General features: G+C 46.0%; 1 protein-coding gene across 3 annotated transcripts; it reads right to left on the bottom strand.

Moving 5' to 3' along the window:
- Nucleotides 1-1731: 1731 nt before the first annotated feature.
- ELOVL1 (ELOVL fatty acid elongase 1) lies at nucleotides 1732-27714 on the bottom strand. Of its 3 annotated transcripts, none has more exons than XM_033152407.1 (8): nucleotides 27624-27714; nucleotides 7809-7875; nucleotides 7376-7566; nucleotides 5499-5579; nucleotides 5206-5262; nucleotides 4723-4828; nucleotides 4007-4143; nucleotides 1732-3725 (listed from the first exon to the last, which is right to left on the bottom strand). In XM_033152407.1, exons 2-8 carry the CDS (start codon nucleotides 7852-7854, stop codon nucleotides 3480-3482), a joined length of 864 nt encoding a protein of 287 aa, XP_033008298.1. In that variant the 5' UTR covers nucleotides 7855-7875; nucleotides 27624-27714; the 3' UTR covers nucleotides 1732-3479. The 3 variants fall into 3 exon arrangements, with proteins under 3 accessions (XP_033008298.1, XP_033008297.1, XP_033008299.1); XM_033152406.1 differs by lacking the exon at nucleotides 27624-27714 and adding an exon at nucleotides 24392-24549 and having other exon boundaries at nucleotides 7809-7876; XM_033152408.1 differs by lacking the exon at nucleotides 27624-27714 and adding an exon at nucleotides 24392-24549 and having other exon boundaries at nucleotides 7809-7871.
- Nucleotides 27715-27808: the final 94 nt, after the last annotated feature.

Below are 27808 nucleotides of genomic sequence, written 5' to 3'. Positions count from 1 at the left end.
TCCTGTTGTATTTTAGGAGGTATATAGTATTTGAAATCTGTAGATGATCTCAAAAGGTTCCTTCTGCCAATGATTCCATGAAATACAGAATGGCTCTCTGTCACAACTTCAGATGGTAAGAGAAGCTAACATCAAAACAGGGAATTTGCTTCTACAGCCTTATCTAAATTGGGATAGACAAAGAGGCAGCAGTCTCTTGCTTCAGGAAGGCCAGAACTGGTTGCTTAAGTTTCCGATAGTCTTTAATCTGGTTCATATATAGTGATTTGGCATACTATAGATTTCTCTCAAGAACAATTGTCCGACTATACTGTCTAGGGTTTGTTTGGTTGTTTTTAAACTGTTAAATAAGCTGATTTTACTAACATTTGAGCAGCAGATCTGTAGAGAATTCTGTGTCTGACATATGAAAACTAGGGCTTGTGCATATTCTTGACTAATCAAAATAGGTAACCACATTGACACCTATAGATGCTCTTTGTCATAGAGAACTCGTTACCTGTAATGAAGGAATAGTACAGGAGTAGCAACTGTTGCTGTTATGCCCTGGAATAGGCAGACTTAAGTCAGAACTTGTGTTCCAAGTTCTGGCTTGGTAGAAAGTCTGAGCCATACAGACTGCTGTGCTTAGGCAACATCAAGTAATTGTTGGTTCAGTTGTATTGCTGCCTTCCAGTTAAACTCATCTGGCCAAATTGGGGCTGCGGTTAAAACTGAGGATGCTTTCTTAAACTTCTCTATGAGAAAGACTTTTTGCAAACAAAACAGTTGTTATAATATATTAAACTAGTGCTTTGTTCCCGATCCTAAACAAGGCTTGAAGCAACTTCTCGAGTTTGCAATGGCTGTTCTAAAACAACTAGAGAAGCACGGAGCTCCCATAACGACTATTAACAAGACAACATACTTTCCAAAATGTTTACACTAGTCAAATTTGAATAAGCTGCTGTGAGCACTTGTGACAAGATAGGATACGTATGTTGAGCAGTAAATGATGTTGAGACTGTTCAGTAGGGAGCACATGAGAATAGCCTATGGTTCTTAATCAAAAGACCACAGAGCTCATCATCCCATATTTGCGAATAGAATGGGCAAGGCCAAACAGTTCCAATAGAAAGCCATACAGGTAAAGTCTCATTTGGAGTGCACTGTCCCATCTTAATTTCATTACTCCTGCATTATTAGTAACCAGGTGTTAAACCAGGGGTCCCCAAACTTACCTGCCCTCGGGCAGCTTCCTCCAGTGCCGACTGCGTGGCAGGGTGGGGGAGCGCGCGCACTCGCTTTTCCAGTGCACTTCTGGGTTGGCGCAGTACTGGAAATAGCTTGTGCACGTGCGCACAGTCCGCAGACCCAAAAGTGAGCCGGAAATGACATTTTGCACATGTGCAAAAGCTATTTCCGTCGCCGCACCGGTAAGAGTGGGTGGCAGGGGTCGTCTGGGGCCACACGATTGGCTCATGCGGGCCGCATCCGGCCCATGGGCCTTAGTTTGGAGATGTGTGTGTTAAACCATAGCAAAAGAACAGCAAGAACAGGCATGCACAGTAGAATAAGCATCCTTTACTATTGCTGAGTAGTATATCTCTAAATTCCCTTGCATCATAATAAAATATTAATTCAGAACAGTGGTGTAAATGTGGAATGCTGCCATAAGCATTAGTTGAAAGTTTCTCACACATGCACTGGAGGGAGAAGGCAGGGCACAGCAAGGGATCAGCAGTGGAGAGATTTAAGTGTTACAAAACCTTGTAATTCAATCTAACAATAAACTTTGCTTAAAAGTTTTTAAAACAGGATCATCCTATCTGAAAACTGGCTAAAATAGCTGGTGGTAAAAGCTGTAGTAGTACATCTAGCATTGCTTATGGCACATAATCCAGGTTATGTGTTAGTCTAGCCCTAGCACTGAGGTAGAGAGAGACACCTACGTAACCAAATCACTCTGCAAGATTTATTCCAACAAAATATGCATTCTGCCATGCCTTGGATTATTCAATTCAGCAACACTTGTAGCCACATTTAGCACTATTATCTATAGGATACTGCACAGATCCAAGATCTGCCATTGTTGGCCAATTCTAACACAGGCCTGCCTATTTTGTGTGTGAGACACAGCAAAAGCAGCGCCGCTTTTCAGGCTACAGGCAAATAGCACCAAAGAATAGGGCTTCTTCAGGCACAGGATATTTCGCAGCAGCTGGAGCTTGGGCAAGAACATAAATCAGTAAAAAACAGGAAGGCAGCGGGCCTAAAACTTTCCATGTAAGGAAAGGAGAATAAGCAATCAGCCTGGCAGAGAGAAAAGACAGGAGCCTAGGAAACAAATGCACAAAGCCTTTGAGCAAAGTTAGCTTTGCTCAAGTTGTGGTCCTCTAGCAGAAGTCGTCTGAGGCCTAACACTACACTGGGCAAGCCAGAATGTGGCCACTACAATACTTCATAGGTTTTTGATCTGAATTTTTCAGTTACCCCCACTCCTTAAACTAACCCCAACTAAAGCACCAGGTTACTGAAGGGGAGCACCTCATTGGAACTGAATGTCAACATCTGTTTTATAGTCAATATGGCCCATGGAAATGTTTGTTCTTCTCACCCAAGCCTGACCAGTCATGGGTCCAAAGCCTTGAAATCAGGAACAAGAATCACTACTCTCTTTCTGTCCATTTATTTCTGTGAATACAAGTGAGAAACTCAGGTAGAAGGGAAGCACCTCTCCTGAGTCCTCCCCAAGGCTTAGAATACAGGGAGCCTCTGCTCCTTGGAGCAGATCCAGTAATAATAAAAAGGCACACAGAGCAACAGCATGCAAGCTGGAAAAAGGTCTTTCTCCCTGGGCTTCAGTGCAGCAAAAATATCTGTGGTCATCAACCCATGGGGAGCAAGAGCCCAGAGTTATTGCTAAGGTTGTGGGATCAGAGCAACCAAAAACTGGGAGTTATGTGGAGGGATGAACACTGAGGCCAGCCAAGGCAGCAAGAATGAAGCCCTTGGCCTATAGCACCCCACCTGCATACAGAGCAGGAATAGATCACTCTGAGGGAGTCAGACCCACAGCAACAAGGGACCACTCACATTCAAGTATGAATGGCAGGGCTCCAATGGGGTAAAGAGAATGAACAGTGGGCAATACAAACTTAGCGAAAGCAGAGGAACAAAATTCCCACCTGGATCACATGGAGTACATAAAACTAAATGGAAAGATGTGTCCCATCTGGCAGAGTTCTGCTTTGGTCCAGCTCTGGAGGGAGCCCAGCCCAGGGCAGACACAGGCACTTTGAAGACCTTAGGCTAAAACCAGCACCAACAGCCCAAGCAGCCTCTCTCCCCTGGGACAGCTGAAGGCCAGGTATGAGGGATACAGAGCAGTTGGGAAGGTGGCTTGGAACTGCAAGACAACAGTCTTTAGGCACTTGGTCTTGCTAATGGGCCCAGACATGGGTTCGGTTGGTCCGAGACACCTTGATCCCACCCACCTCCTAGTTGGCTTTGGCTTTGCCATTAGAAATGGCACCGTTCTCATGGAAGCCATTCTGCTGAGGTTGTGTCATGACCTTGGGCAGACGCTTGCCTCTGGTGTACGAATGGTACCAGAAGTTGGAGAAGAGGAGGAAGAAGATAACGCCGTAAATCCAGATGAGGTGGATGAAGATTGGGTACTGGTAGTCACAGCTGGACATGAAGTAGTACTGGGAGATGTGGATGGAGACGAGCACAAACTGCAACTATGAGTGGAAACAAGAGAAAATTATGGAGTAAAGAAGACAGCTATATCCCCTTCCCCTACCCACAGGAGGAAATAGAAAGACCTAGGGACAGGTAGTTCAAGGTGGGAGAGGGAGAACACAGAAAGTCTATCACAGGAAACAAGTGCTAACTAAATAAGTTCCTGTAGCTCTTGCCAAGAGAAAGGAAATAAGTCAGACCAATGGCCCAGGCTGGTTGTACCATCCAAAGTTGGGAGTTATTGGCATGAGTGGCCTGGTCCTTTCTCTTTCCTACTCACCAGCTGAATGGCAGTGATGTGCTTCTTCCACCACAGGTACTTTTGATAGGCAGGTCCTGCAGCTGACAGCGCATAGTAAAAGTACATCACCACATGTACTATCGAGTTCACTAAAGCATGAAATGAGCCCATTCCTCCTGCAGGCCAACAAATAAGAGAAAGATTAAATTCAAACGGTAAAGGAAGAGCTGAGATATGACCAAGCCCTACATACATATAGCAAATCCAGAAAGGAATTCTTCTGGAACATCAGGGACCACGAATATGATGGTAACAATCAGAGTAAAAAGAAGCCAGAAATGTTTTGTTATTGTTGTCTTTGTGGGTTCTTTTTTTTTGGGGGGGGGGGGTCCTAAGCATCTCCATTTAGTATTCTGTGAAATGCTATTTTGAAGTGCCCATGACATATTTAGATTTCCAAATGAGCCCCTAGGCCCCGAAAAGTTGAGAATCCTTGATATAAAAATAATACTATATTAACATACCATTCTAAAAGCTCTGTACTTTATTCCAAAAGTTAACAATTCATCATCATCATCATCTTTCACCATGCAGAGACTCAAGGTGGCTTACAGATAAAATAGTAACAGCTAAAAGCATAGATAGGCCCATTATAAATCAACTAAATGTTAATAAATATATATATATATACACACACACAGAGAGAGAGAGAGAGAGAGAGAGAGAGAGAGAATACATGCCTTCCCTAATCTCACCTGGGCCAAATTTGGCACCCCACCACCAGCTCCAGGGAAGCACTGAATGGTGGAACACATGCAGGAAGGTCACCTGTTCATTCTTCTTTCTTAGTATGAAGATCACCTGGAAGCAAGAGATTAGAGTGAGATGGGCTTTTCATTTTGGCCAGTGGGCCATTACTCCAGAATATATAAAAGAGAGGAAGCACCATTGCAGACTCCAAATAGTAACAATCAAATCATCTTCAGTGAGCTAATAAATCTCAACTGTACATACTGTAAGGGAAAATGAACAAAAACTACCCTACCCCAATGAAATACCTACTTGTGTTAGTAGAATATAAAGGTTAGTCACCATTAATTTGCACAAATGATCCATGTCAGAATAAGTAGGGCTGTCTGACCACATCTGGTAAATGTTGTTAAGGCCAATACAAATGTGTAGCCATACCCATTTCTGCTCCAAACAAGATACTGTAGGCCTCAAAAACAAGCACTTACTGTGTCAAGCAGTTCAATGTACTTGGAGAAGACGAAGAGCCAGGCTACATGGACCATCTACCAAGAAAAAGCAATGTAAGAAATCCTAGTCATCAAAACACAAAGCCCCACCCTACTTTTCTACCCTCATTTTTTCTTCCTTCTGAACCCCCATTTCTCCTCTTGCAGCAATCCCACCACAGAATTGCAACATTTGCCAAGCTTGTGCCTACATTAAAAAAAACAACAATAACACACTCACACGTGGGGGAATGTGAGACAAGAAATGGGGCTGAAAGAATGAGAGAGCTTACCCGAAGGGCCATGGGATTCTGGGATTGGTCCACAGGGTCACACCTCCAAGTGTAACCAGTCAACCAGCCTGACATAAGGAACTGCAACAAGAAGCCACCATTCAGATACTTCTCAATGATACTACATTCACCAGCTCAGCTTTGTAAACATACCCACAAAAATTACAAGCCTAAAATTTGTGTTACTAGTTTTATAAGAGCTAATCAGCTATGTTTCCATGCTCGCTGAAGAGGAAGAGAAGCTTCTCTATTGCCAACATGAAAATGCAGGCAACCATCCTATTAGCAGGAAAATTAAAATAAAATAAAATAAAATAAAGTAGCCTGCTATCAAACAGGCTGGAGGAGGACAGACAGAGCTGAGGGACAAGCTTCCCTTCCTTAGCAGCCACCACAAATCAAGCAAACTAGCAGTCCATTCATTCATCTGCATATAATTCCTAGGTCACCAATGGCTACTAAGCTAGTGCTGAAATGGAAGGTTGTACAAGGTACATGTCATACAGCTTCTCTTCTAGGCACTTCTATGAGCAACCATTGGAACAAAACCCTGTGGAATTTTCAGCTGTCACAGCAATCCAAATCCCTTTTGTGCTGTGTGTGTGTGCACATGCGTGTACGTACGTACGTACACACACACACACACACACACACACACACACATATATATATATATATATATATACATACATACACATACTGGAGAGGTGTCCCTTCATCCAGCGTTGCCAGCCTCCATAAGCCACCACCTGCAGAGTAACACCAGTGTCACTCAGTGACATGGCGTTCCTCTTTCTGCCCATTGAATGGGCAGGCAGAAGGGCTACTGGCAGAATCCCTGCCAGCAGCAGTCTACAGAAAGCCCCCAAACAAGGCTTTGCAGGGCTGGGGCTGGGACAGCCCTGCTCCTGTCATGTGATAACAGCACTGGGCCCAATCCAGGTCTGATTGCTGCACCAGTGTCACGCTGCCACAATACCCCACCCCAACTTCTGTTGCAGCCACCATGCTCAACAATTAGGTGGATGGGGTGCTAGCTCTACTTCTTCAATAATCCCCACCTGGTTAGGTGGAGTTGTAAATAACTAACTCTGATGTAATTCTGCATACTGACTTATATATACACACACTTTACCTCCCCAAATTTATAGTTTTAAAAATCAGCTATGTATGTAGTTTTGTCCAGCAATGCCCTTGTACATCCAGCAGCTACAATGCAAGTCCAATAGACTTATTTCGTAACTTAACACTTTCAAAGAAGATGCACTTCTTAAGATAATTCTCCTGACTATTGACCTGAGCAAGTAATGCTACCCCTGCCAACTTTAAGAAAATGGAACACCAGTAAGCATGATGTACTCCATCACATAAACACTGACAGAGAAAACATTTACTGGGAAGGGGTTGTGCAATTCCCAAGTCACATGTATGTACCATTCTGTATATAAGGCTACAATGGAGACACTAGACAACTGTTGCACAATTATGGCCAACTGGTATATTTAAGTAAAATACAGCTAGTAGAAACTTGTACATTGTCTGTTAAGCATGGCTTTGCCACACTTCTAGCTCATCATCTAAACAATAGGAAGAGTGAAAGAGTTTATTCATGGAAATTAGCATCCTCATAAAAAAACAACCACCCTGCAAAAACATTTAACACCTTAACGTAACCAGACCAAAGCCCCATTGCACAAGTGGTTTCCGTTGTCAGGATCCATTAGGTTCATCCCACCCCAAAACCTCTTAACCCCATAAAGCTTTACATATGCCAGGGTAGGAGAGACTTTGAAACAGACACTGGGGATGCACCACAAGCAGTAATGGCCACATCCCACCAATGGCTGCTAGAGCTAACCTATCTAGGCGATGCTTACCTCATAGACTATGTAGAGCGACAGTGCTACCATGGAGGAGTTATAGACAATCATGAATTTCCTGAGGTTCAGAGGTTTCCGGTTGGCCATGATGCGTGGCCCCAATGACAGTACAAAGTAGATATAACTCAGCAAGATGCCCATCATAGGCCAAGGTGAGCCCATAAGTGGATACGAAGCAATTCGTGGGTCTGAAAGGAAAAATGGACTGTTCAGAGGTATGCACTGCGCCCAACAACACTCCATCTGTTCTGTTATCAGCAGCCCAATGCATCTAGGACAGGATAAGTTAAGTGTCTGAGTCACACTGGGACCCTCAAGCTTTTGTTACACCTGGGGCAGGGGAAGTAGCATCTGTGAGGCAGCCAGAAAGTTGACTACTTCTCTTCTTGGGGTCCCAGTGGGTCACTTTGGCTGAGTAAGCCAAGCTCACCTGCTTTCTTTATGAAGTCTTGATACATGTTCACTAGTGAGTCCATGGCAACAGTAGTTCAGCTGTTCTGCACAAGAAAGAAAGAGTGAGTCACACCGATAGTACTTGAATTATCTGCAGGTCCAGTCATACAATGCTTCTGCAGCACTGCTCCTCATCCTGCACAGAACTGTCAACTATTTTAATGAAGTAAGCAATCCAATCACTTCCTCTCAGAATCTTCCAACTGCAAACTTGGCCCTCCTCATATGACCAGCTACAGAGCTGAAAATTGAGAGATCACATGATCCTAAACACTTCTTGCTACTAGGCAGTATGATTTTTTGGAATTCTGTGCCTCTTGCCCATCTGAGCTCTGCACAAAAAGCATTTGCAGCAAAATGCATGCCCATACAGATATAGGAATAAACTATTTAATCAGGCACAAGCATCTCTCTATAACAGCCACTCTTCCCCATCTTACAATTATAGTTTAGAATCACTCCAAGCACATGCTGTATAAGTCACAAGCACATCCCCAAGAATGCTCCGCATGAACTGCAGCGCAATGCACCTCCCTCTACTTGGCAGCAAGGACTAGAACCTCACCCATCCCTGTATTACCCAAGAAAAAGGAAACACCTTTTTCAAAAGGTTCTTTCACCAGCAGGTACAGAACAAACCTTCCCTGAAGTCATAGTTTAGGAAAGCAACACACATGCCCACTAGACTCAAATGGTGAAGGCCAGTTCTGTCATAGAAGCCCTACTTGCCCAGCTTTTAAAAGATTTTAAGGAATTGGCTTGTTGTGTCGATTCAGAGAACATCCTCTTGCTTCTGGCCCCATGTAAAAGATGCTGGATTCCTGCACCCGAAGATGGCTACACGATATTTGCATGGCCAACAGCGCAGCCTCAGCAAAACCCATATATCAGGTTGCAGAAGATCACACCTGTTATTTCAATTTAGATCCACTAACACACATGCACACAAAGCTTGTTGCCCCTAAAGTCTGGAGTAGGTTCAAAGACAGCAAGGAAAGTTTAATGGTCCAACTACAGTAGCTCTAAAAAGTTGAAAGTAGCACAACTGATTGTATGAAAAAAGGAAGGTCATTGCCAAGGACAAGTGTCCATGGCATAAGGTCAGTTGCCTGCATCATACAAGGGATTGCAAATTGGAGAGTTCAAAGGTCTTCAGAACAATTTAATATAAAAATGAATCAAGAATTTAAAAAAATAACAAATGTACGATTATCAAATAGCAATAGCACCTAGAGATTTTTAAAGGTTTTCATTAGAATTTCAGGCTCACTCTTTACTTTGATGTGCCCCCACCAAAGATGAAAAGAAAGGTTGAAAGTTTGCCTCTTGAAATTCCATTAGACCCTCTGATCTGCTAATTAGACCCCTGATTCCCTGGTGGCCTTCTGGAATGTGGAGTTAACCAGGGCTATTGACTGTCTGGCTTCGAAGCGCCCTCTCCGATTGCATGGAGCCCGGACAACCCCGTGGTTTCCCCCGGAGCTGAGGGCGATGAAACAATCGTTGAGACGGCTAGAACGCGGGTGGCAGAAAACCCATTCTGAATCTGACCGGACACAGGTTAGAGCTCAACGTCGAGCCTACCAAGTGGCGATAGCGACGTCGAAGAAGACTTTCTTCGCCGCCTCTATTGCATCTGCAGAAAACAGCAGCAGGAGACTCTTTCAGGTGGTTCTGAATCTATCGGAACCACCTTCGTCATTGGGGCCTGGTAGGGACCCCAAGATCTCCTGCAATGCGTTTGCAAAGTTTTTTGCAGATAAAATCGCTCAGATTCAGAAAGAGGTAGACTCCACCGTGGGAGCAGGGCCAGGGCGGGAGAGTGCCAGAGTCCTGTCTAGTCCAGTTGCATGGGATCAATTTCAATCTGTTACCTCCGAGGATGTGGACAGGCTGCTTGGACGAGTGAAACCCACCACCTGTCTCCTTGATCCTTGCCCATCCTGGCTTATAAAAGCTAGCCGGGAGGGGCTGGGCGATGGGCTCCGCGGGGTGGTGAATGCTTCCCTCTATGAGGGAGCATTCCCAGACCCGCTGAAAGAGGCGGTCATTAAACCGCTTCTTAAAAAAACATCTTTAGACCCGGCCAATATGGCCAACCATCGCCCAGTCTCAAATCTACCATTCCTGGGCAAGGTGATTGAGTGGGTGGTTGCTGAACAACTCCAGGCACGCCTGGAAGAAGCGGACCATTTGGATCCCTTCCAATCGGGATTCAGGCCTCATCATGGGACTGAAACTGCCTTGGTTGCGCTGGTCGATGATCTCCGGCGGGCTAGGGACAAAGGTGAGAGCTGTTTCCCAGTTCTGCTGGATCTCTCAGCGGTCTTTGACACCATCGACCATAGCATCCTTCTGGACTGGCTAGAGGGGTTGGGAGCTGGGGGCACTGTTATACAGTGGTTCCGCTCCTTCCTCCTGGGCCGTGTTCAGAAAGTGGTGGTGAGGGATGAGTGTTCAGACCCCTGGGCTCTCACTGGTGGGGTGCCTCAGGGTTCTGTCCTCTCCCCCATGCTTTTTAATATCTATATGAAGCCACTGGGAGAGATCATCAGGGGGTTTGGGCTGGGTGTTCATCAGTATGCGGATGATACCCAGCTCTACCTCTCTTTCAAATCAGAACCAGTGAAGGCCGTGAAGGTCCTGTGTGAGTGCCTGGAGGCGGTTGGAGGATGGTTGGTGGCTAACAGATTGAGGTTGAATTCTGACAAGACAGAAGTTCTGTTTTGGGGGGACAGGAGGAGGGCAGGTGTGGAGGATTCCCTGGTCCTGAATGGGGCAACTGTGCCCCTGAAGGACCAGGTGCGCAGCCTGGGAGTCATTTTGGACTCACAGCTGTCCATGGAGGCGCAGGTTAATTCTGTGTCCAGGGCAGCTGTCTACCAGCTCCATCTGGTACGCAGGCTGAGGCCCTACCTGCCCGCGGACTGTCTCACCAGAGTGGTGCATTCTCTGGTTATCTCCCGCTTGGACTACTGCAATGCGCTCTATGTGGGCTACCTTTGAAGGTGACCCGGAAACTGCAATTAATCCAGAATGCGGCAGCTAGACTGGTGACTGGGAGTGGCCGCCGGGACCACATAACACCGGTCCTGAGAGATCTACATTGGCTCCCAGTGCGTTTCCGAGCACAATTCAAAGTGTTGGTGCTGACCTTTAAAGCCCTAAACGGCCTCGGTCCTATATACCTGAAGGAGCGTCTCCACCCCCATCATTCAGCCCGGACACTGAGATCCAGCACCGAGGGCCTTCTGGCGGTTCCCTCACTGCGAGAAGCAAAGCTACAGGGAACCAGGCAGAGGGCCTTCTCTGTAGTGGCGCCCACCCTGTGGAACGCCCTCCCATCACAGGTTAAGGAAATAAACAACTACCTGACATTCAGAAAATACCTGAAGGCAGCCCTTTTTAGGGAAGTTTTTAATGTGTGATATTTTTGTATTTGATTTCTGTTGAAAGCCGCCCAGAGTGGCTGGGGAAATTCAGCCAGATGGGCGGGGTACAAATAATAATAATAATAATAATAATAATAATAATAATAATAATAATAATAATTATTATTATTATTATTACCATACAAAATCCAGATTCTACATACCATAATCACTGCAGGATTATTACTGTCAAAGCTTGGAAATATACCCATAAACCAACCGAACAATCTATTGTTAGAAAGATATGGGAATACCTTGAGACTGATTAAATTAACAATAATTGTAAAGACTTCCTTCTCTATTGCCAAGGAGGTCTGCGGACAGAGGGGGAGGTCCCTCACCAATGCAGTGTGCACAGCTCCACTGCCTTTCCAGCAGTAGGAGGGTCAGAAATTGGGGGGGGGGGTTACTGCAGACACCAAATCCCAGGCCTCCTCATTCCCCTGATGTGAAGCCAGAGTTACTTCAGCTTCTCCCATTGAAGTCAATAGGGAGAGAAAAGCAATCAAGGGCTCCTCCCACCCCACTTTCCACAGTGTTCATAGTAAGCTGTCAGGGCATTAGAGGCAATAGTTTTTCCACCATGGACTCCCCACCCTGCCCAACAGAATCAGTGTATGAAGAAGTCAAGCTTATAAGCAGAATGAATGGAAAAGTTAACCCAGGAAGGGCAGTAGCCAACCAGGAACACTCATATTTACAAGGGAATCATAATAATACTGTATATTTGTTTGTTTAGTCAAATATAAAATGATTTAATGATTTAATGACTCTAGACTTGACAAATCATCTCTAGCTATGTTTTCCTATAGTTTCCAAATTACACCCACAGATGTTCAAGCAGCTAGGGTTCGATACCTTTCGCTTCTTCAATCCTATACAAATAGTCCAACCAAAGACTCAGGGGGCAAGAAGCAAGTGCTGCAGGAAGTGCCAAAAGATACTGACAAGCCTCATAAGCTGGGTCAATAAATTAAGAAAAACTCTAATCAATTCCTGAAAAATATGTCTCTCTCCCACTTTGCCAACTGACCCAAGTTTGAAAGGTGCTACGAAGGCCTAACACATGCCTGGTAAAACCTAGCTACCCCATAATCCCCATAATCTTACTAAGTTTACCAAGAGTAAGCCCCAGACACTGGCTGCTAGTGCAGGAAGAGGGAAATAGTACTAAAGTGCACAAAAACCCACCATACAACAGACATAGCAAGGGAATTAGGGATGGCAACATTCTGAGGTAGCTGACCCACTGTTCTTTGCAGAAGCTGAGAGTTAGTGAGCAGGAAAAGCCCAGAGGTAAGAGAAACACATCACAACAAGCCACAGATTCTACTCTTGGCTCCCCTGAAATTGGGAAATCAACCAGGAAGATGAAAGTAAAGCCCTTAATTGCAGCACAAGCAGAAGAATTATGGTAAGCAAACCATGCCTGATATTGGTAGTTGTTCTTTCCCATCTCCAACATGATAGTTGAGAAGATACTCTAACAGCTGGAAAACATAGCCAGAGAGGATGGTCAAGGCATTGCTGAGGTGCTTAAGGGACATTTCTGAATATACATATTACCCTTACACATCATCTACATGGTTACAATTCAGCACAACCACCTTTATGAGAACCAGGAAGTTCACAAAGCAAAAAGGTCCTGGCTATTGTAGAATATGACTCTTGCCTAAGCAATCTAAGCATTCCTCTCAGCACCTCAAGCACACCTCTCAGTACTGTATTTCCCAGTACTCAAAGAGAAAAACAACTACCAGACTTTTAGAAGACATCTGAAGGCAGCCCTGTTTAGGGAAGCTTTTAAGGTTTAATAGATTATTGCATTTTAATAATTATAAATTATAAATTATAAATATATTATTATTATTATTATTATTATTATTATTATTATTAAAGAGGCTAGAAGAGAAAAAACAAAAAAATTCAAGCACCACTTCTTAGTTTTTTTTAATTACCAGTCAGCATGGAAAGCTTTCAAGAGGAGGAACCAAACACTGCTTATATCTCAGCAGTGAATGAAGAGACCCTGAAGTACCTTTTAACTTTCTCTCTTTGATTAAATGGGCACTGCTCGGTAATAAGTTAAAATAGCTAGGTTTTCCTATGCCTTGATGATTGTATGATTAAAGGTTAAGTCCCAAGTCTGGCAGGTCCTAAGCATAGCACCAAGGCTACTGGCTTGCCAAATCAGCAAGACACAATGATGCAGCAATTGCTGTTCTTCCTCTATCCTATATTGGTCCAACCTGCTCAGCCTGTTTGGGAGCAAGAGTAAATTCAGCTCGGCACGCTCTCACACAGCAGCGGCCCAGCCTCACTGTAGCCTAAAGAGCAACTGTTTTGTATAGTCAGACAGAAAATACAGCAGTCTTCCTTATCCCTTGAGTAAATGGGGAAATGCAGGGGAGACTGCAAAAATCTCAGAAGCCCATTACCATACACAATATGACCATATTGTATTGTCCAAGTACCATCCACTTCTGTCCACTATATAACAAAGTTATCAGGTCAGACTGGAAGGACAGCCAAGCTAGGAATCTGCCCCAACTGCATTCTGGCAGGTTGCTGTGAGGGGTCTTAAAACAGAATCCCAACCAGGGCCTGGGGGAGAGAAGTGCTTCAATTGAGATAACCCTCCTACTCAGTAAAAAACGAGGTTCTTTTTAAAAAAAAAAAAGAGAGAGATTATCAAAGAGCAAGGGGTCAGGACACCATCAAGGAGGATGGGAATCATCCCTCTGAGCTCTGACTACATATGCAAGGGATCATGGCTGTAATTAAACTGGAATCCATCCACCATGTGCTTCCCAGTGGGAATCCATAGAGATTAACTAGACATACACAGTGAGATTAAGTTCATTTGTGTCTCTACTTGTACGACTGCAAATTTTCATATCTGGATTCCAGCTCCACCCACCTTAGCAAACAGGGGCCTGGCAACTCTCTGATACATCCTGTCAGGCCCATAGCTTTGTTGCATCTCCAACCCACAGACGTTCCATAGCCAACAACACAAAGCCCTGCACCCACATTAGTGTCTTGTATAGAAGTGTTGTGCCTGGTACTGCCACCCACATGGGAGCAGGGAGGAATCTCTCAATAGCATATTGATGCAGAGATGGGGGAGGGAACTGGAATGCTCCTATGACTGGCCTGCCAAGGGGCTGCACAAATATCCAGAGCAATAGGGAAACGGCAGCCCTGGAAAAGCAACACTGACACAGAGAGCTGTAAAAAACCCACATATTCTTCCTATAAATCCTAATGATCAATCTGGTCACTAAACACACGTATGCCATTGAACAAGCCCAATCATATATCCAAAAGGCTGGTACCTCTGTTTCATAGCAAGGCATTTCTTAGAATAAGCCCTTAGAGACTTCCCTTAGTTCTCTAATGTGTTGCAGGCTGTGTTAGAAATCCAAATAGGCTATAGAAAGGGGCCACAACAGGTCCAGACAGCCATAGTAAACTACAAAAATTCTTTAAGGTCAAAAGATAACTGCAGAGGCAATTTGGGAGGCCTGAAGGTTGCAAGGCAGAAGTATGTGTGGCACAGTTGTCTATTCGAGCCACATGCACCTTTGGGATTTAATATGCCACTACAGTGGACCCTCTGGATACGAATTTAATTTGTTCCGGGGGTCCGTGGGCACCCCAAAAAGTCCGTATCCAGAGGCGCCGCTTCTGCGCACACATGCATGATAGAGCGCTTCTGCACATGCACAAGTGGCAAAACCTGGGGAAATACTTCCAAGTTTGCCGCTTTCACAACCCAAAGTTTACGTTGCTCGAGAGTAACATAACCTGAGGGTCTACTGTACTTATTAGCAAGCCATGTCTCCTCACTATGTACACCAAAGGGGCAGACGAACCTTATGGCATTGGAAATTTACGCCTCCTTAAACAGCTATCTGGCTCATATTTTTGGTTCCCAGATAGACACACTAAGGAACCAAGCCCACAAAAATTTATTTACGAAGGAGACAGAAATGCATTTACTGCACAAAGCTTAAGACTTTCCAGACCCCAATTTCTCATACAACTCTCCCAATCTTCGTATTTCTCTGAAAACCCCCCAACAGATTTACATCCCAAGGCTCAGGAAGTCATCCTAGCCTCAAAACATAACATATCCTATGGAAATCTTGAACTAAAATTAAAGTTTATATGTTTACTAAATAAATCAAAATTACTTCCAATGGAGGCCACCATTCAGCACTCCTGGGTCACGCCATGCATTCCCTTCACCATTTTCCGGCATGACTTTCCCTCTCCAGCCTGGTCATTATAATTTTGGCTAATATTCACAGCCTTTTAGGAATAGGATACTATTATTTTGTATTCTCCAACTCACTGAAAAGTTGCAAGGTCACACCTAAAGGAAAGTTATTGTTCTCATCAATTATCAAGGGGAATTCCCAAGCACAAACAGGAATAAGTAGCATGGGCTCTACTAGCAGAAGCCAATCAAGGTTGCTTTCACCTCAAGAGTCCTAGATAGCTACCTCCACTAATTCTCCACCTTGATATGGCAGCCACTTGTAACTATACTCTCTCTCCTCCTCCCAGCTGGAACTCATGGACTATGTCAATAATTAAAGTCACATGCGTTTCCCGGGTGATAATCCAGGCTTGGTTTAGACAGAGATCTTGCCTGTCCTAAGGCAAAATTATTCAGAGAAACTAACTGCTGCTGAGCAGTTCAAACCCTTATAGCCTTGAGAGCCAAGCTGTGCGTAAATAAGCCTCTCTACTTAATAATATTTCAGATAAGGAGAGAGAACAGGCAAATGCCACATAACATGCCTCTTTCCCTCCATATACAGATATCCATTATGGAATGGATGGGGAATCTGTGGCCCTCCAGTGCTGCAGTAGAAAGCAGATTAGCTAGGAGTGCACACGAAAGCTCATACCAAGAACAAACTTAGTTGGTCTCTAAGATACTACTGGAAGGATTTTTTTTGTTTTTTGTTTTGTTTTAGCTAGGATACTGTAGGCCAGGGGTCAGCAACCTTTTTCAGCTGTGGGCCGGTCCACCGTCCCTCAGACCATGTGGTGGGCCAGACTATATTGGGGGGGGGGGATGAACAAATTCCTATGCCCCACAAATAACCCAGAGATGCATTTTAAATAAAAGGACATATTCTACTCATGTAAAAACACACTGATTCCTGGACCGTCCACGGGCTGGATTGAGAAGGCGATTGGGCCGCATCTGGCCCACGGGCTTTGGCTGCCTACCCCTGCTGTAGGCAGATAAAAGTAACACATATCCAAAGTCAAACTCATTATAGAGCTCCAGGTAAAATAAAACTCAGGGATAGCCTCTGATGGGATGATCTTGTAACATGAATCATCCACATGAGTCTGCTTGATGAGAATGCATGATCATGGTAACCAGGCCCCAAAGCCACATATCTTTTTCCACGACACATACTCTTTTATGGGTTTGTAAAATGAGAGTCATCATAGCGATCGATAGTTAAAGGTAAAGGTAAAGGTAAAGGGACCCCTGACCATTAGGTCCAGTCGCGGACGACTCTGGGGTTGCAGCACTCATCTCGCTTTATTGGCCGAGGGAGCCGGCGTACAGCTTCTGGGTCATGCGGCCAGCATGACTAAGCCGCTTCTGGCGAACCAGAGCAGCGCACGGAAACGCTGTTTACCTTCCCGTCAGAGCAGTACCTATTTATCTACTTGCACTTTGACACGCTCTCGAACTGCTAGGTTGGCAGGAGCAGGGAATGAGCAACGGGAGCTCACCCTGTAGCGGGGATTCGAACCGCCAACCTTCTGATCGGCAAGCCCTAGGCTCAGTGGTTTAACCCACAGCATCACTCTTTTTTGATCTTCAAAATATGGCAAGCCTAATAGCAGACTGGAGAGAAAAATCCCAGCCATCAATAAATTTTACACTAGCACTGAGAGAAAATATATTTTCGAGTCCTGCTTCCTAGTGTGCCCAGTCATGTTATGTTTCTTCTAGATAGTAATGCAGTCATGGGCAGTAGCAAGACTGGCCCTAGACCAAATGGCACCACAGGAGCAACTCTGGCTCCTTTCCTCCTTATTCATTCATACCTTTCTATTGCATATGTAGCACATTTCGTGACTTTAAAGCAGGCCCGTCTTAGAGGGATCTGCCGCCCTGGCGCAGCGATCCCTCGGCGCCCCCAGCCTGCCGCCTCTCCGCCCGCCTCCCTCCCGTGCTGGCCGCCCCTCGGGAGGGGGGGTGGGCGAGCGGGGGATGAGAGGCGTGGCGTTGGAGCGGGCGCCCGCGCTCCGGCGGGCGGAGGATGAGGGGCGGGCGGACGGGCGCTCGCGCACCGGCGGGAGGGCGGGCTGCAAGCCGGCGGGGGGCGGGCTGCAAGCCGGTCGCCCTCGCCTCCCAGAGCCCCAGCTGGAGTGCTGGAAGGTCGCGCAAAGCCCCGCGCCGCTTCAGCGCTCCAGCTGGGGCTCCAGGAGGCGAGGGCGGGCGGCTTACAGCCCGCCCGCCCGCCCGCCGGCGCGCGAGTGCCTGCCTGCCCATGGGGGCGGGGGCGGGTTGGGGAGGGGGAGCCCGGTATGCCGGCGGGCTCACAGGGGCGCCCCTGGGGTGCCCTGCGCCCTGGCGCGCCGCACCACCGACCTCTATGGATGAGACGGCTCTGCTTTAAAGTATACTTTGCAGGCATAATTTAGTCTCTAAAAAGATGCTAAAATCTGTAAATCATATTCATTTCATATGAACCATTTACTATTTGTTTCAGCTAGTGTTAAAAACTCAAGATATATAAGCTAGGTGCCAAATGGCTCCTTAAACCAAGGTTGCAATTGCCAAAATGGAATGTCTAGTTGTCATTTTGGGGCAAGAAGGTTCTAAAGTCTTATTTTTCAAACAATGGACTGAATGTGATTGGTTCTTAAAGAAGAAAAGTCGCTTGATCCATGGACAGTCCACATATATTGACCCATTCCAATTTCCTTTTCTTAACGGTGACTGCTTCTGCCCAGGCTGCACAGAAAAAGCATTTGGTTCCAGAAATTCATTCTGATTGTCCAGATAAAATGTAACGGATAGAATTCTACAGGATGGGGTATTAGTGTGTGAAATAGTGTGTGAAGTCCAGATCCAATGATCCCCAGGCATGCACCTCCAGATGGTGATGTCAGGTGCAACAGAAGGGTGGGAGAGCTTCAATTGCCCACTCCTTTCTGTCAAAGTCCATTGCCACAGTGGGAGAGGGGAGATAGTTCATAATCAAAGGAGCATCTAAGTCAGGCATTGGCAAACTCAGCCCTCCAGATGTTTTGGGACTACACCTCCCATCATCCCTTACCACTGGTCCTGTTAGCTAGGGATGATGGGAGTTGTAATCCTAAAACATCTGGAGGGTCGAGTTTGCCTATGCCTGATTTAACTGCACCACCACTGCATATATTGCTACAGTGGTACTTCTGGTTACGTACTTAATTCGTTCCAGAGGTCCGTTCTTAACCTGAAACCGTTCTTAACCTGAGGTACCACTTTAGCTAATAGGGCCTCCTGCTGCCGCCATGCAATTTCTGTTCTTATCCTGAGGTAAAGTTCTTAACTCGAGGTACTACTTCTGGGTTAGCAGAGCCTGTAGTCTGAAGTATCTGTAACCTGAAGCATCTGTAACCTGAGGTACCACTATAATTCCTTCCGGTACAGTTGCTTTTTTAATGAATCTTCTCAGTTAAGTACCCATATAAATAAATGTATTACTATTAATATTATATTGCACCCCCTTGGCTTGGTGCCTTGTGCAGGGGAACTACCTGCACCACACTAAATCCAGTGCGGCTCTTTCCACATAATTGGAGTTATACTTCTCTGACCCAAGTACTGTAAGGTGTTGTTCCAACATAGCAGTGTGCCAGTAACAGTAGCATTTCCGACAATTACATTCCATGCACTCACCTAGAACACTGAAGACGCAGGCAAGGCAGAAAGCCAATAAGGAAAGAATCTCCACATCTGGAAGGAAGCTGCTACGGACATGTAGAGATAAAACTTATACCAATACATGCATGACCATGTTGTCTTGCACATCTTTCTCAATTTTTTAAAATCAAAAAGCACCTGTCTGGTGCTTTTAAATCCCTCCAGCTGCTTGGTAGCCACTGAAGAAGCCATCAGCCCTCCCCTGCAGATGTAAGAGGTCCGCCCCCGCTACTTAATGGATCCAATTGGCTTCCAGAGAGTGGTAGGGGATGTTTCATCCCATGTTGATGGCCTTTCAGCTGATTCCCTAGTGGCCCGCTCAAATGTGGAGTTAACCAGGGCTATTGACTGTCTGGCTCCGAAGCGCCCTCTCCGATTGCATGGAGCCTGGACAGCCCCGTGGTTTTCCCCAGAGCTGAGGGCGATGAAACAGTCGCTGAGACGGCTAGAGTGCCGGTGGTGGAAAACTCATTCTGAATCAGACCGGGCACAGGCTAGAGCTCAACTTCAAGCCTACCAAGTAGCAATGGCGACGGCGAAGAGGACCTTCTTCACCGTTTCTATTGCATCTGCAGAAAACAGCAGCAGGAGACTCTTCCAGGTGATTTGCAATTTATCAGAACCACCTTTGTCATCGGTGCCTGGTAGGGACCCCAAGATCTCCTGCAATGCTTTTGCAAAGTTTTTTGCAGATAAAGTTGCTCAGATTCGGAAGGAGGTAGACTCCACCGTGGGAGCAGGGCTGGGGTGGGAGAGTGCTAGAGCCCTATCTAGTCATGTTTCATGGGATCAATTTCAATCTGTTACCTCCGAGGATGTGGACAGGCTGCTTGGATGAGCGAAACCCACCACCTGTCTCCTTGATCCTTGTCCATCCTGGCTAATAAAAGCGAGCCGGGAACAGCTGGGCGATGGGCTCTGCGCGGTGGTGAATGCTTCCCTCTGCGAGGGAGTCTTCCCAGACCCGCTGAAAGAGGCGGTCATTAAACCGCTTCTTAAAAAAACATCCTTAGAACCGGCCAATATGGCCAACTATCGCCCAGTCTCAAATCTACCATTCCTGGGCAAGGTGATTGAGCAGGTGGTTGCTGAACAACTCCAAGCACGCCTGGAGGATCCAGACCATTTGTATCCCTTCCAATCGGGATTCAGGCCTCATCATGGGACTGAAACTGCCTTGGTCGCGCTGGTCGATGATCTCCGGCGGGTTAAGGACAAAGATGAGAGCTGTTTCCTAGTTCTGCTGGATCTCTCAGCGGCCTTTGACACCATCGACCATAACATCCTTCTGGACCGGCTAGAGGGGTTTGGAGCTGGGGGCAATGTTATACAGTGGTTCCGCTCCTTCCTCCTGGGCCCTGTGCAGAAAGTGGTGGTGGGGGATGAGTGTTCAGACCCCTGGGCTCTCACCTGTGGGGTGCCTCAGGGTTCCATCCTCTCCCCCATGCTTTTTAATATCTATATGAAGCCACTGGGAGAGATCATCAGGGGGTTTGGGCTGGGTGTCCATCAGTATGCGAATGATACCCAGCTCTACCTCTTCTTCAAATCAGAACCAGTGAAGGCAGTGAAGGTCCTGTGTGAGTGTCTGGAGGCAGTTGGAGGATGGATGGCGGCTAACAGATTGAGGTTGAATCCTGACAAGACAGAAGTTCTGTTTTTGGGGGACAGGGTGCGAGCACGTGTGGGGGATTCCCTGGTCCTGAATGGGGTAACTGTGCCCCTGAAGGACCAGGTGCGCAGCCTGGGAGTCATTTTGGACTCACAGCTGTCCATGGAGGCACAGGTCAATTCTGTGTCCAGGGCGGCTGTCTACCAGCTCCATCTGGAATGCAGGCTGAGACCCTACCTCCCCGCAGACTGTCTCGCCAGAGTGGTGCATGCTCTAGTTATCTCCCGCTTGGACTACTGCAATGCGCTCTACATGGGGCTACCTTTGAAGGTGACCCGGAAACTGCAATTAATCTAGAATGCGGCAGCTAGACTGGTGACTAGGAGTGGCTGCTGGGACCATATAACACCGGTCCTGAGAGAGAGCTACATTTCTGGCCACAATTCAAAGTGTTGGTGCTGACCTTTAAAGCCCTAAACGGCCTCGGTCCTGTATACCTGAAGGAGCGTCTCCACCCCAATCGTTCAGCCCGGACACGGAGATCCAGTGCCAAGGGCTTTCTGGCGGTTCCCTCACTGCGAGAAGCAAAGCTACAGGGAACCAGGCAGAGGGCCTTCTCTGTAGTGGCGCCCGCCCTGTGGAACACCCTCCCAGCAGAGGTCAAAGAGATAAACAACTACCTGACATTCAGAAAATACCTGAAGGCAGCCCTGTTTAGGGAAGTTTTTAACCTGTGATATTTTAATGTATTTTAATATCTGTTGGAGGCCACCCAGAGTGGCTGGGGGGACCCAGCCAGAAGGGCAGGGTACAAATAAATTATTATTATTATTATTATTATTGGAAAGGGCTTGCTCAGCAGACCATACATTTTGCATGCAAAATGTCTCAGGTCCAATTCCTGAAATCTCCAAGTAGGCCTGAAGCCCTGAAAAGCCAGTGTCAGTCAGTGTAGTGAACTAGATGGACCAATGTTCCTATTAACTTGTGGCCTTTCCTTGCCAGAAGATCTAAGGAGTATACCCTGTGACACTCTGGAAGGGTTTAACAGGGTAAGACCATTTATTTAACTGTGCATTTAAGTGGAATAAGATCTTTAGTGCGTACACACACACACACACACAATCACTGCTCTCTTCTCTCATCTTCAGTCTTTTGTTGGACAACAAAAGAGGTTTTAAGACACTCTCAATGCAAATCTATAAAAATGTAGCATAAGCACTAATAACTGGGAAACACTGGCCTGCTTGTTCTCCAATTGGAGAACAGCCTTTACCAAAGGTGTCACGGACTTTGAAGAAGCACAAACTCGGGACAAAACCGAGAAACAAGCTAAGAGGAAGGCATATTAGGCAAACCCTCACCATGATTGCTTCCCACCCGGAAACCTATGTCCCCACTGTCACTTAGACTCACTGTAAGACTGTGTTCACAGAAGACAATCTTACTCAGCTACAAGTGGTCACCAAAGAAGAAGACATCTTCAGTATTCCTATTTTGCAAGTATAGGGCTTGTTTTGGAGCAGATGCTACTTGGCACACACTAACTGAGCAGAAAAAGAGCTACCAGAGCCAGGGTTAAGCAGTCCACTATTTTTCTACTTACAACAAGGCATCCAGTAGCTGCTTTTCATTTTGTTTTAAATAATAGTTACAGGGAATGTTGCAAGAGAGTAAGACACAAGATCTCAGGTGTTGCAGGACACAGCAGGAACATTTTTAAGCTATAAGGCAGGAAGAACTGTTATGCCTACAAAAAAGTTTTTTTTAAAGTCATGATTTTGAATACTATAGAATACATGTTAAAAATCACAGTTGCCAAGATTCTTAGAAGGTTGGTGCTGGCACCTAATCTTTCAAGCACCAATTTCATCAGATGATCACCTCCCCAAGATGGCATCCAAGGCACCAAGCTACTGAGTGACATCACACTCTGCGCCTGTGGAGTGACTTGTCTGATCTATGAATAGTAACTAAAAGCAGTTAGTAACATCCTGGGTCTGAAAGATCTTCAGAATGCAATTTTTGCTCAAGTATAAACACAAATACTGTAAAAGCTTCTTTAATCCTGTTACGCTTACTCCTTTGGAACAAGGTTTGGGTGGAGACTGTATAGGGTAACTAGAAAACTGCTCCATTGGAAGTAAAGGGCAGAGAAGGGTATGCTCACAAGTTATACCCATCACTTATCTTCCTCTCCTAAGTGAATGAGGGCTGTAAACTGCTGTAAAGATAAAGGTACCCCTGACCATTAGGTCCAGTCACAGACGACTCTGGGGTTGCGGCAATCATCTCGCTCTATAGGCCGAGGGAGCCGGCGTTTGTCCGCAAACAGCTTCCGGGCCATGTGGCCAGCATGACTAAGCCGCTTCTGGCGAATCAGAGCAGCACACGGAAACGCCATTTACCTTCCCGCCAGAGCGGTATCTATTTATCTACTTACACTTTGATATGCTTTCAAACTGCTAGGTGGGCAGGAGCTGGGACTGAACAACGGGAGCTCATCCCGTCCCAGGGATTCAAACCACGGACCTTCAGATTGGCAAGCCCTAGGCTCTGTGGTTTAGACCACAGCGCCACCGTGTCCCTGTTGTAAACTGCTCTATCTACACCTTATTCTTATTCCCACCCCCAATTTATGTAGTTAGCTATAATACAGTACAGTTTGCGCAACAGGATCACAAACCAGGATAGATTTGTGGCGCAACTTCTATCTCTTACAGAATCAGCTTAATTTCATCCCTTGCAGGTGCAACTCGTTCATCATCTCTGGCAGCAAATTTGCCAGCAAAGCATAAATGCTAAAGGATAGGAAGAAGCAGAAGTGACATAGAGATTAGGTGAACTCAGCTACAGGCTAACAGAAGTCTCGATTCCCACATTAACTTACCTCGCCACTTTCACCCTGTACTACAGTTCCTGTGCTTTTTAGTTAAGCTAAAACCTCACCCTTCAGAGGCATCCGAAGCATCGCTCAAACTTCGAGGCGACCTAAAGGCCTCCTTTTGGCCTCTACCACAGCAGCGACCCTAAGGTTTAGCCTTCCACAAGAACGAACGCGGAGCCCCTCGAAACTACCCTGCAGCGCTACATCCCTCTTGCCGCGGAGCCTTGGCGGCTGCTCCTGAAAAAAATGGTTTTCCCTCCTCGTTCCACCCCGAAGGCAAACGTTGCTGGCTCGGGGGGGGGGGGCCGTGCCAAGCAAGCGGCGCTCCTGCCTCTCTCCAGGCCCGGGAGTTACTCCTGTCAAAAGTTGCCGGGACGCCCTGCGCGGCCTCTGTCAGGCGCCGCTACCCGAAAGGAAGGAAGCCGCTTTCCCCGTCGGCTCAGCGAAACCGCAAAGAAAAGGTCTGCCGGGCGCGGCTCTCTGCTGTCCCGACGCCTGGCAGGCGAAGCTCCGGGGCCTGAGCAAACAGGGCGTGGCTGGCTGGCAGGCAACGGAGGAAGGCAGAACCGCGTGAAGCCGGACACCGGTCCCCAGCCCCTTCGGGACTCGGGAGATGCCCCCTCAGCGCCCTCCCTCAGCCTCCGTTGGGAGAGCGGCCCGACGACTCACCCAGCGCCTGGGGACGAGAGGAGAACCGGCGCGTCCCTGAGAGCTGCTTGCTCGGCTATTTCCTCCTCTGAAGACCCGCTTCGGAGTCACCCCAGAGTTAAAGGGGGCCGCCCCGAGCGCTCTGCTGCCGGTGATTGGCAGAGCGGCGCTGACTACAAGCTACCTCACTGAGGAGGAGCCAGTCGTCTTGCTCGCCCTGTAGGAAGGCGCGCTCGCCGGGTGGAGAGGCCGCCAAGCTGGAGGGCGGAGGTGGTTGGTGGGGGGGGGGGGGAGGGAGAAAGAGGGCTGTGAGGCCTCCCTCTCGCCCTCGGATTTGGCTGCAGACGCTCCCCGAGTGCACTGTGGTTAGTGCACTTGTTGCAGAACTACTGAGCGCTGCTGGCAGGGTTGCTCCTGTACCCGCCGCACCCGCTTCAAGGTCCTGGAGTCCGGTCTTGAAGACCTCTGCCGCTCTGTCCTGTGCATGTTTACTCGCTTCCTTGGGGCGACAGCTAAGCTAGGAGTGACGCACGCTACTAACTCAAGTGACTCGTTTTTAATAAAAAATAAATGTCAGGAAGGAAACGGAGGACTCTTAGAGCAGGGCGGCAAAAAAGGAGCGATTACCCCCGCCCCGCCCGGCCACCAGGCCGTGGTCTCCTCCCAGTTGCTTCTCCCGGTAGATAAGCTTTCTTTGGCAACATTTACTCCCACTAAAATGAGAGAGGCCCCAGCCGCTTCTGAGGCTCCTAAGCCTTCATAAAAAAAATAAAACATGAGGAAAACAAAAGAAGGCAAACGCCCCCCCCCCCAAAAAAGCGACACGATTCGATTTATTATTATTAATCAGTAACACTTTTCTAGCTGAGAATATGTTTTGTGGCACATCATACCAAAACGTGATACAAGTTATGAAACTTTTTAAAATGCCTAAAAATCATCAAGGGTCTAAATCTGAGGGGCCCTGTTGAGCTCGAGGTCCTTAGGACCCCCTCTGATCAGCTATGATCTGGATGGAGCTTGCTAACAAGTCCTGGGAATTAAAAAAAAAAATTGGGAACATTTTCATCATTATTTTAACTATTAAAGTTTTTTATCCCACCTTTCCATCTCTAAAGAATGTCCAGGGCAGTCAACATTCATACTTTAAGAATAAGTTTGATGAATCAACCAAGTGAAAAACAATAGCACTGGCACAAATATACCTGGGCACAAACCAATTATTGGGAAAGTGAAAAACCTGCAAGAACACAAACATCTTCAAATAATATCAAGGAGAAGGGCCAGTCAGATCTCATTGGGCAGAGAGTTCTACCAGCTGGGTATTTGCAATGGAAAAGACCTTTCACACATAACAACTGTCAATCTACAGGAAATGTCCAGTAGATTCCACAAAACTTACATCAATAATTTGGCCAGTTAGAGGCACAGGAAAAAGAATCAACAGCCTGTGTCTGACATTTACAGATGCACGTTCCAACTCCCACACAAAGTATATGTTGACAGGTAATGTTCAGTTTAAAAACATAGTTGACTCTGCAGTCTTTGGTATGTTGCTGAAAATACACAACTTGATTGCAAATTCCCTTTCTTTGCACTCATCTCTTTACGGGCCCAATGATGTTTGAATCCTCCCGTATAATATTGTTAATAGGAACACTACAGAAATAGAATCTTGCAGAACCTCCTTATAATCAAAACACGATAGCACAACAATAGAACTAATATTACAACAAAATAAGATCACATATCGGAGTATAAAAGGAAAAGGTAAAACCATTAGCCAGCTAAAATAAATTTTAAAAAGAGTAGAAAATCTTTTTGGCCTTGAGGGCCACATGCAGTTGTCTACTGGGAACCATTCATTCCCATCTACATGAAAGAACAATTTCTCCTCCACTCTGGGGAGTGGAGGCTTTAACTGCACTCCCAGTGCAGAAAAAATGTTGCCTCTGCACTGCTTGATAGACTGCACAGAGAGCAGCCAGGGCTGCATACAGCCTGCAGGTTGGCCAAATGTGAGCTAGCAGCAGAGTGAAAAATAATCAGCTGATCAGGTCAAAGTCCTGCCAGAAGAACAATGTATACTAGTGAAAAGTCATTAGAGGGGTTTAAATGGGCCTCCAGGAAGACAACCCTTAGCACATTCCTAAGAAATGTACCTAAGATGGTGGGATGCAGAGAAGATCCTTTCCAGAAGAATTTAATATATAGGCAGGTTTATATCGGAGAAGATGGTTCTTCAAGTAACCTGGTCCTAAGCCACTTAGGACTTTAAAGGTAATTAGTACTTTGAATTGTTCCGAAAACAAATATTTTGTATTTTTATGTAGTGAACCGCTCTGTGATCTTCGAATGAAGGGTGGTTCCAATTTTAATAAAATGAATGAATGAGTGAATGAATAAATAAATAAATAAATAAAAGAGATCCCACACATTGGTTCCCTTTTGAATGTTAAAGTTGAAACATCATTTAAGCATCACTTTGTCAGCATTTGCTGCACCAAAAGCCACACTAAGTGTGGCACCTGGCTGATCATTCTCACCCTGTAAGGTAAACAATGCATAGTTATAGTTATAAATTTTGAAGATTGAACTCATCTTCCTATTTATATGATGAAAATATTGATAATCCTCCACTACCACCCCATATTAACCACAAGCAACTAGGCATAATGCAGATCTAACAATAAAGATACATTGTCCTGCTAAATGGTGAAGATAATCGTACCATACTTCTGAAACTGATAAGATATCCACAGGAGCAAGTGATTGATAAAGCTCACTACTTGGCAGGACAGTACAAACAACCAGTGATAGCATCCACACTAGTACTACTGTACTTTGTAAATGATTATTTATATTCACTCACTATTTATTCTGAAGGCAATCTCAACGAAACACCATGTGAGTATACAAAGTTGTAAGTGGGACAGGGGGAGGAGGGGAGAGGAGTTAAATATGGTCTCTGTTCCTGTTTTTGAAAATGCAAATAATAAACAAATTTTTAAAAAGTAAATAAACACCATGTGAGTAAACTGCTGGTCTCTGTCATAAATCCAGGGAACAACATAATTGACTCAGCATGTAGACTCGGACACAGTCCCAGGGTCTGGCGGCACAAGAACAGGATTAAGCTAACCAGCTTTCACATTGACACAATTCAGGATGCTATCTCCTCTGTCACATATTTATCCTGTCATTACAGACAAGAACTGAAAACTAAAAACATATTCTCATTTATCACTATCACCAACCTTTTTTGGATCTGGGGGACACACATGGAATTTGAAAAAGATGCCAACAATGCCAGTCACAAAATGGCTGCTGCCAGGGGGTGTTGCCTTACACAAAATGGCTGCCACCTCAAAAATAATAGAAAAAGAAAAGCTTCAGGAACATAAAATGGTTCAAATAAAGAAAATCTATTCAATTGTGTTGT

This window comes from Lacerta agilis, chromosome 6 (assembly GCF_009819535.1).
Source record: "Lacerta agilis isolate rLacAgi1 chromosome 6, rLacAgi1.pri, whole genome shotgun sequence".
Lineage (NCBI taxonomy): Eukaryota > Metazoa > Chordata > Lepidosauria > Squamata > Lacertidae > Lacerta > Lacerta agilis.
The sequence above is the reverse complement of the archived record's forward strand: the minus strand, read 5'-3'. Positions and strand labels throughout refer to the sequence as shown.

Coding starts and splice junctions, on each gene's coding strand:
- ELOVL1 (XM_033152407.1), bottom strand. CDS start 7,854: ATGGACTCACTAGTGAACATGTATCAAGACTTCATAAAGAAAGCAG. Junction 7,567..7,808: donor AGACTTCATAAAGAAAGCAG/GTGAGCTTGGCT, acceptor TTTTCCTTTCAG/ACCCACGAATTGCTTCGTAT. Junction 3,726..4,006: donor ACATCACTGCCATTCAGCTG/GTGAGTAGGAAA, acceptor TTCCACTCATAG/TTGCAGTTTGTGCTCGTCTC.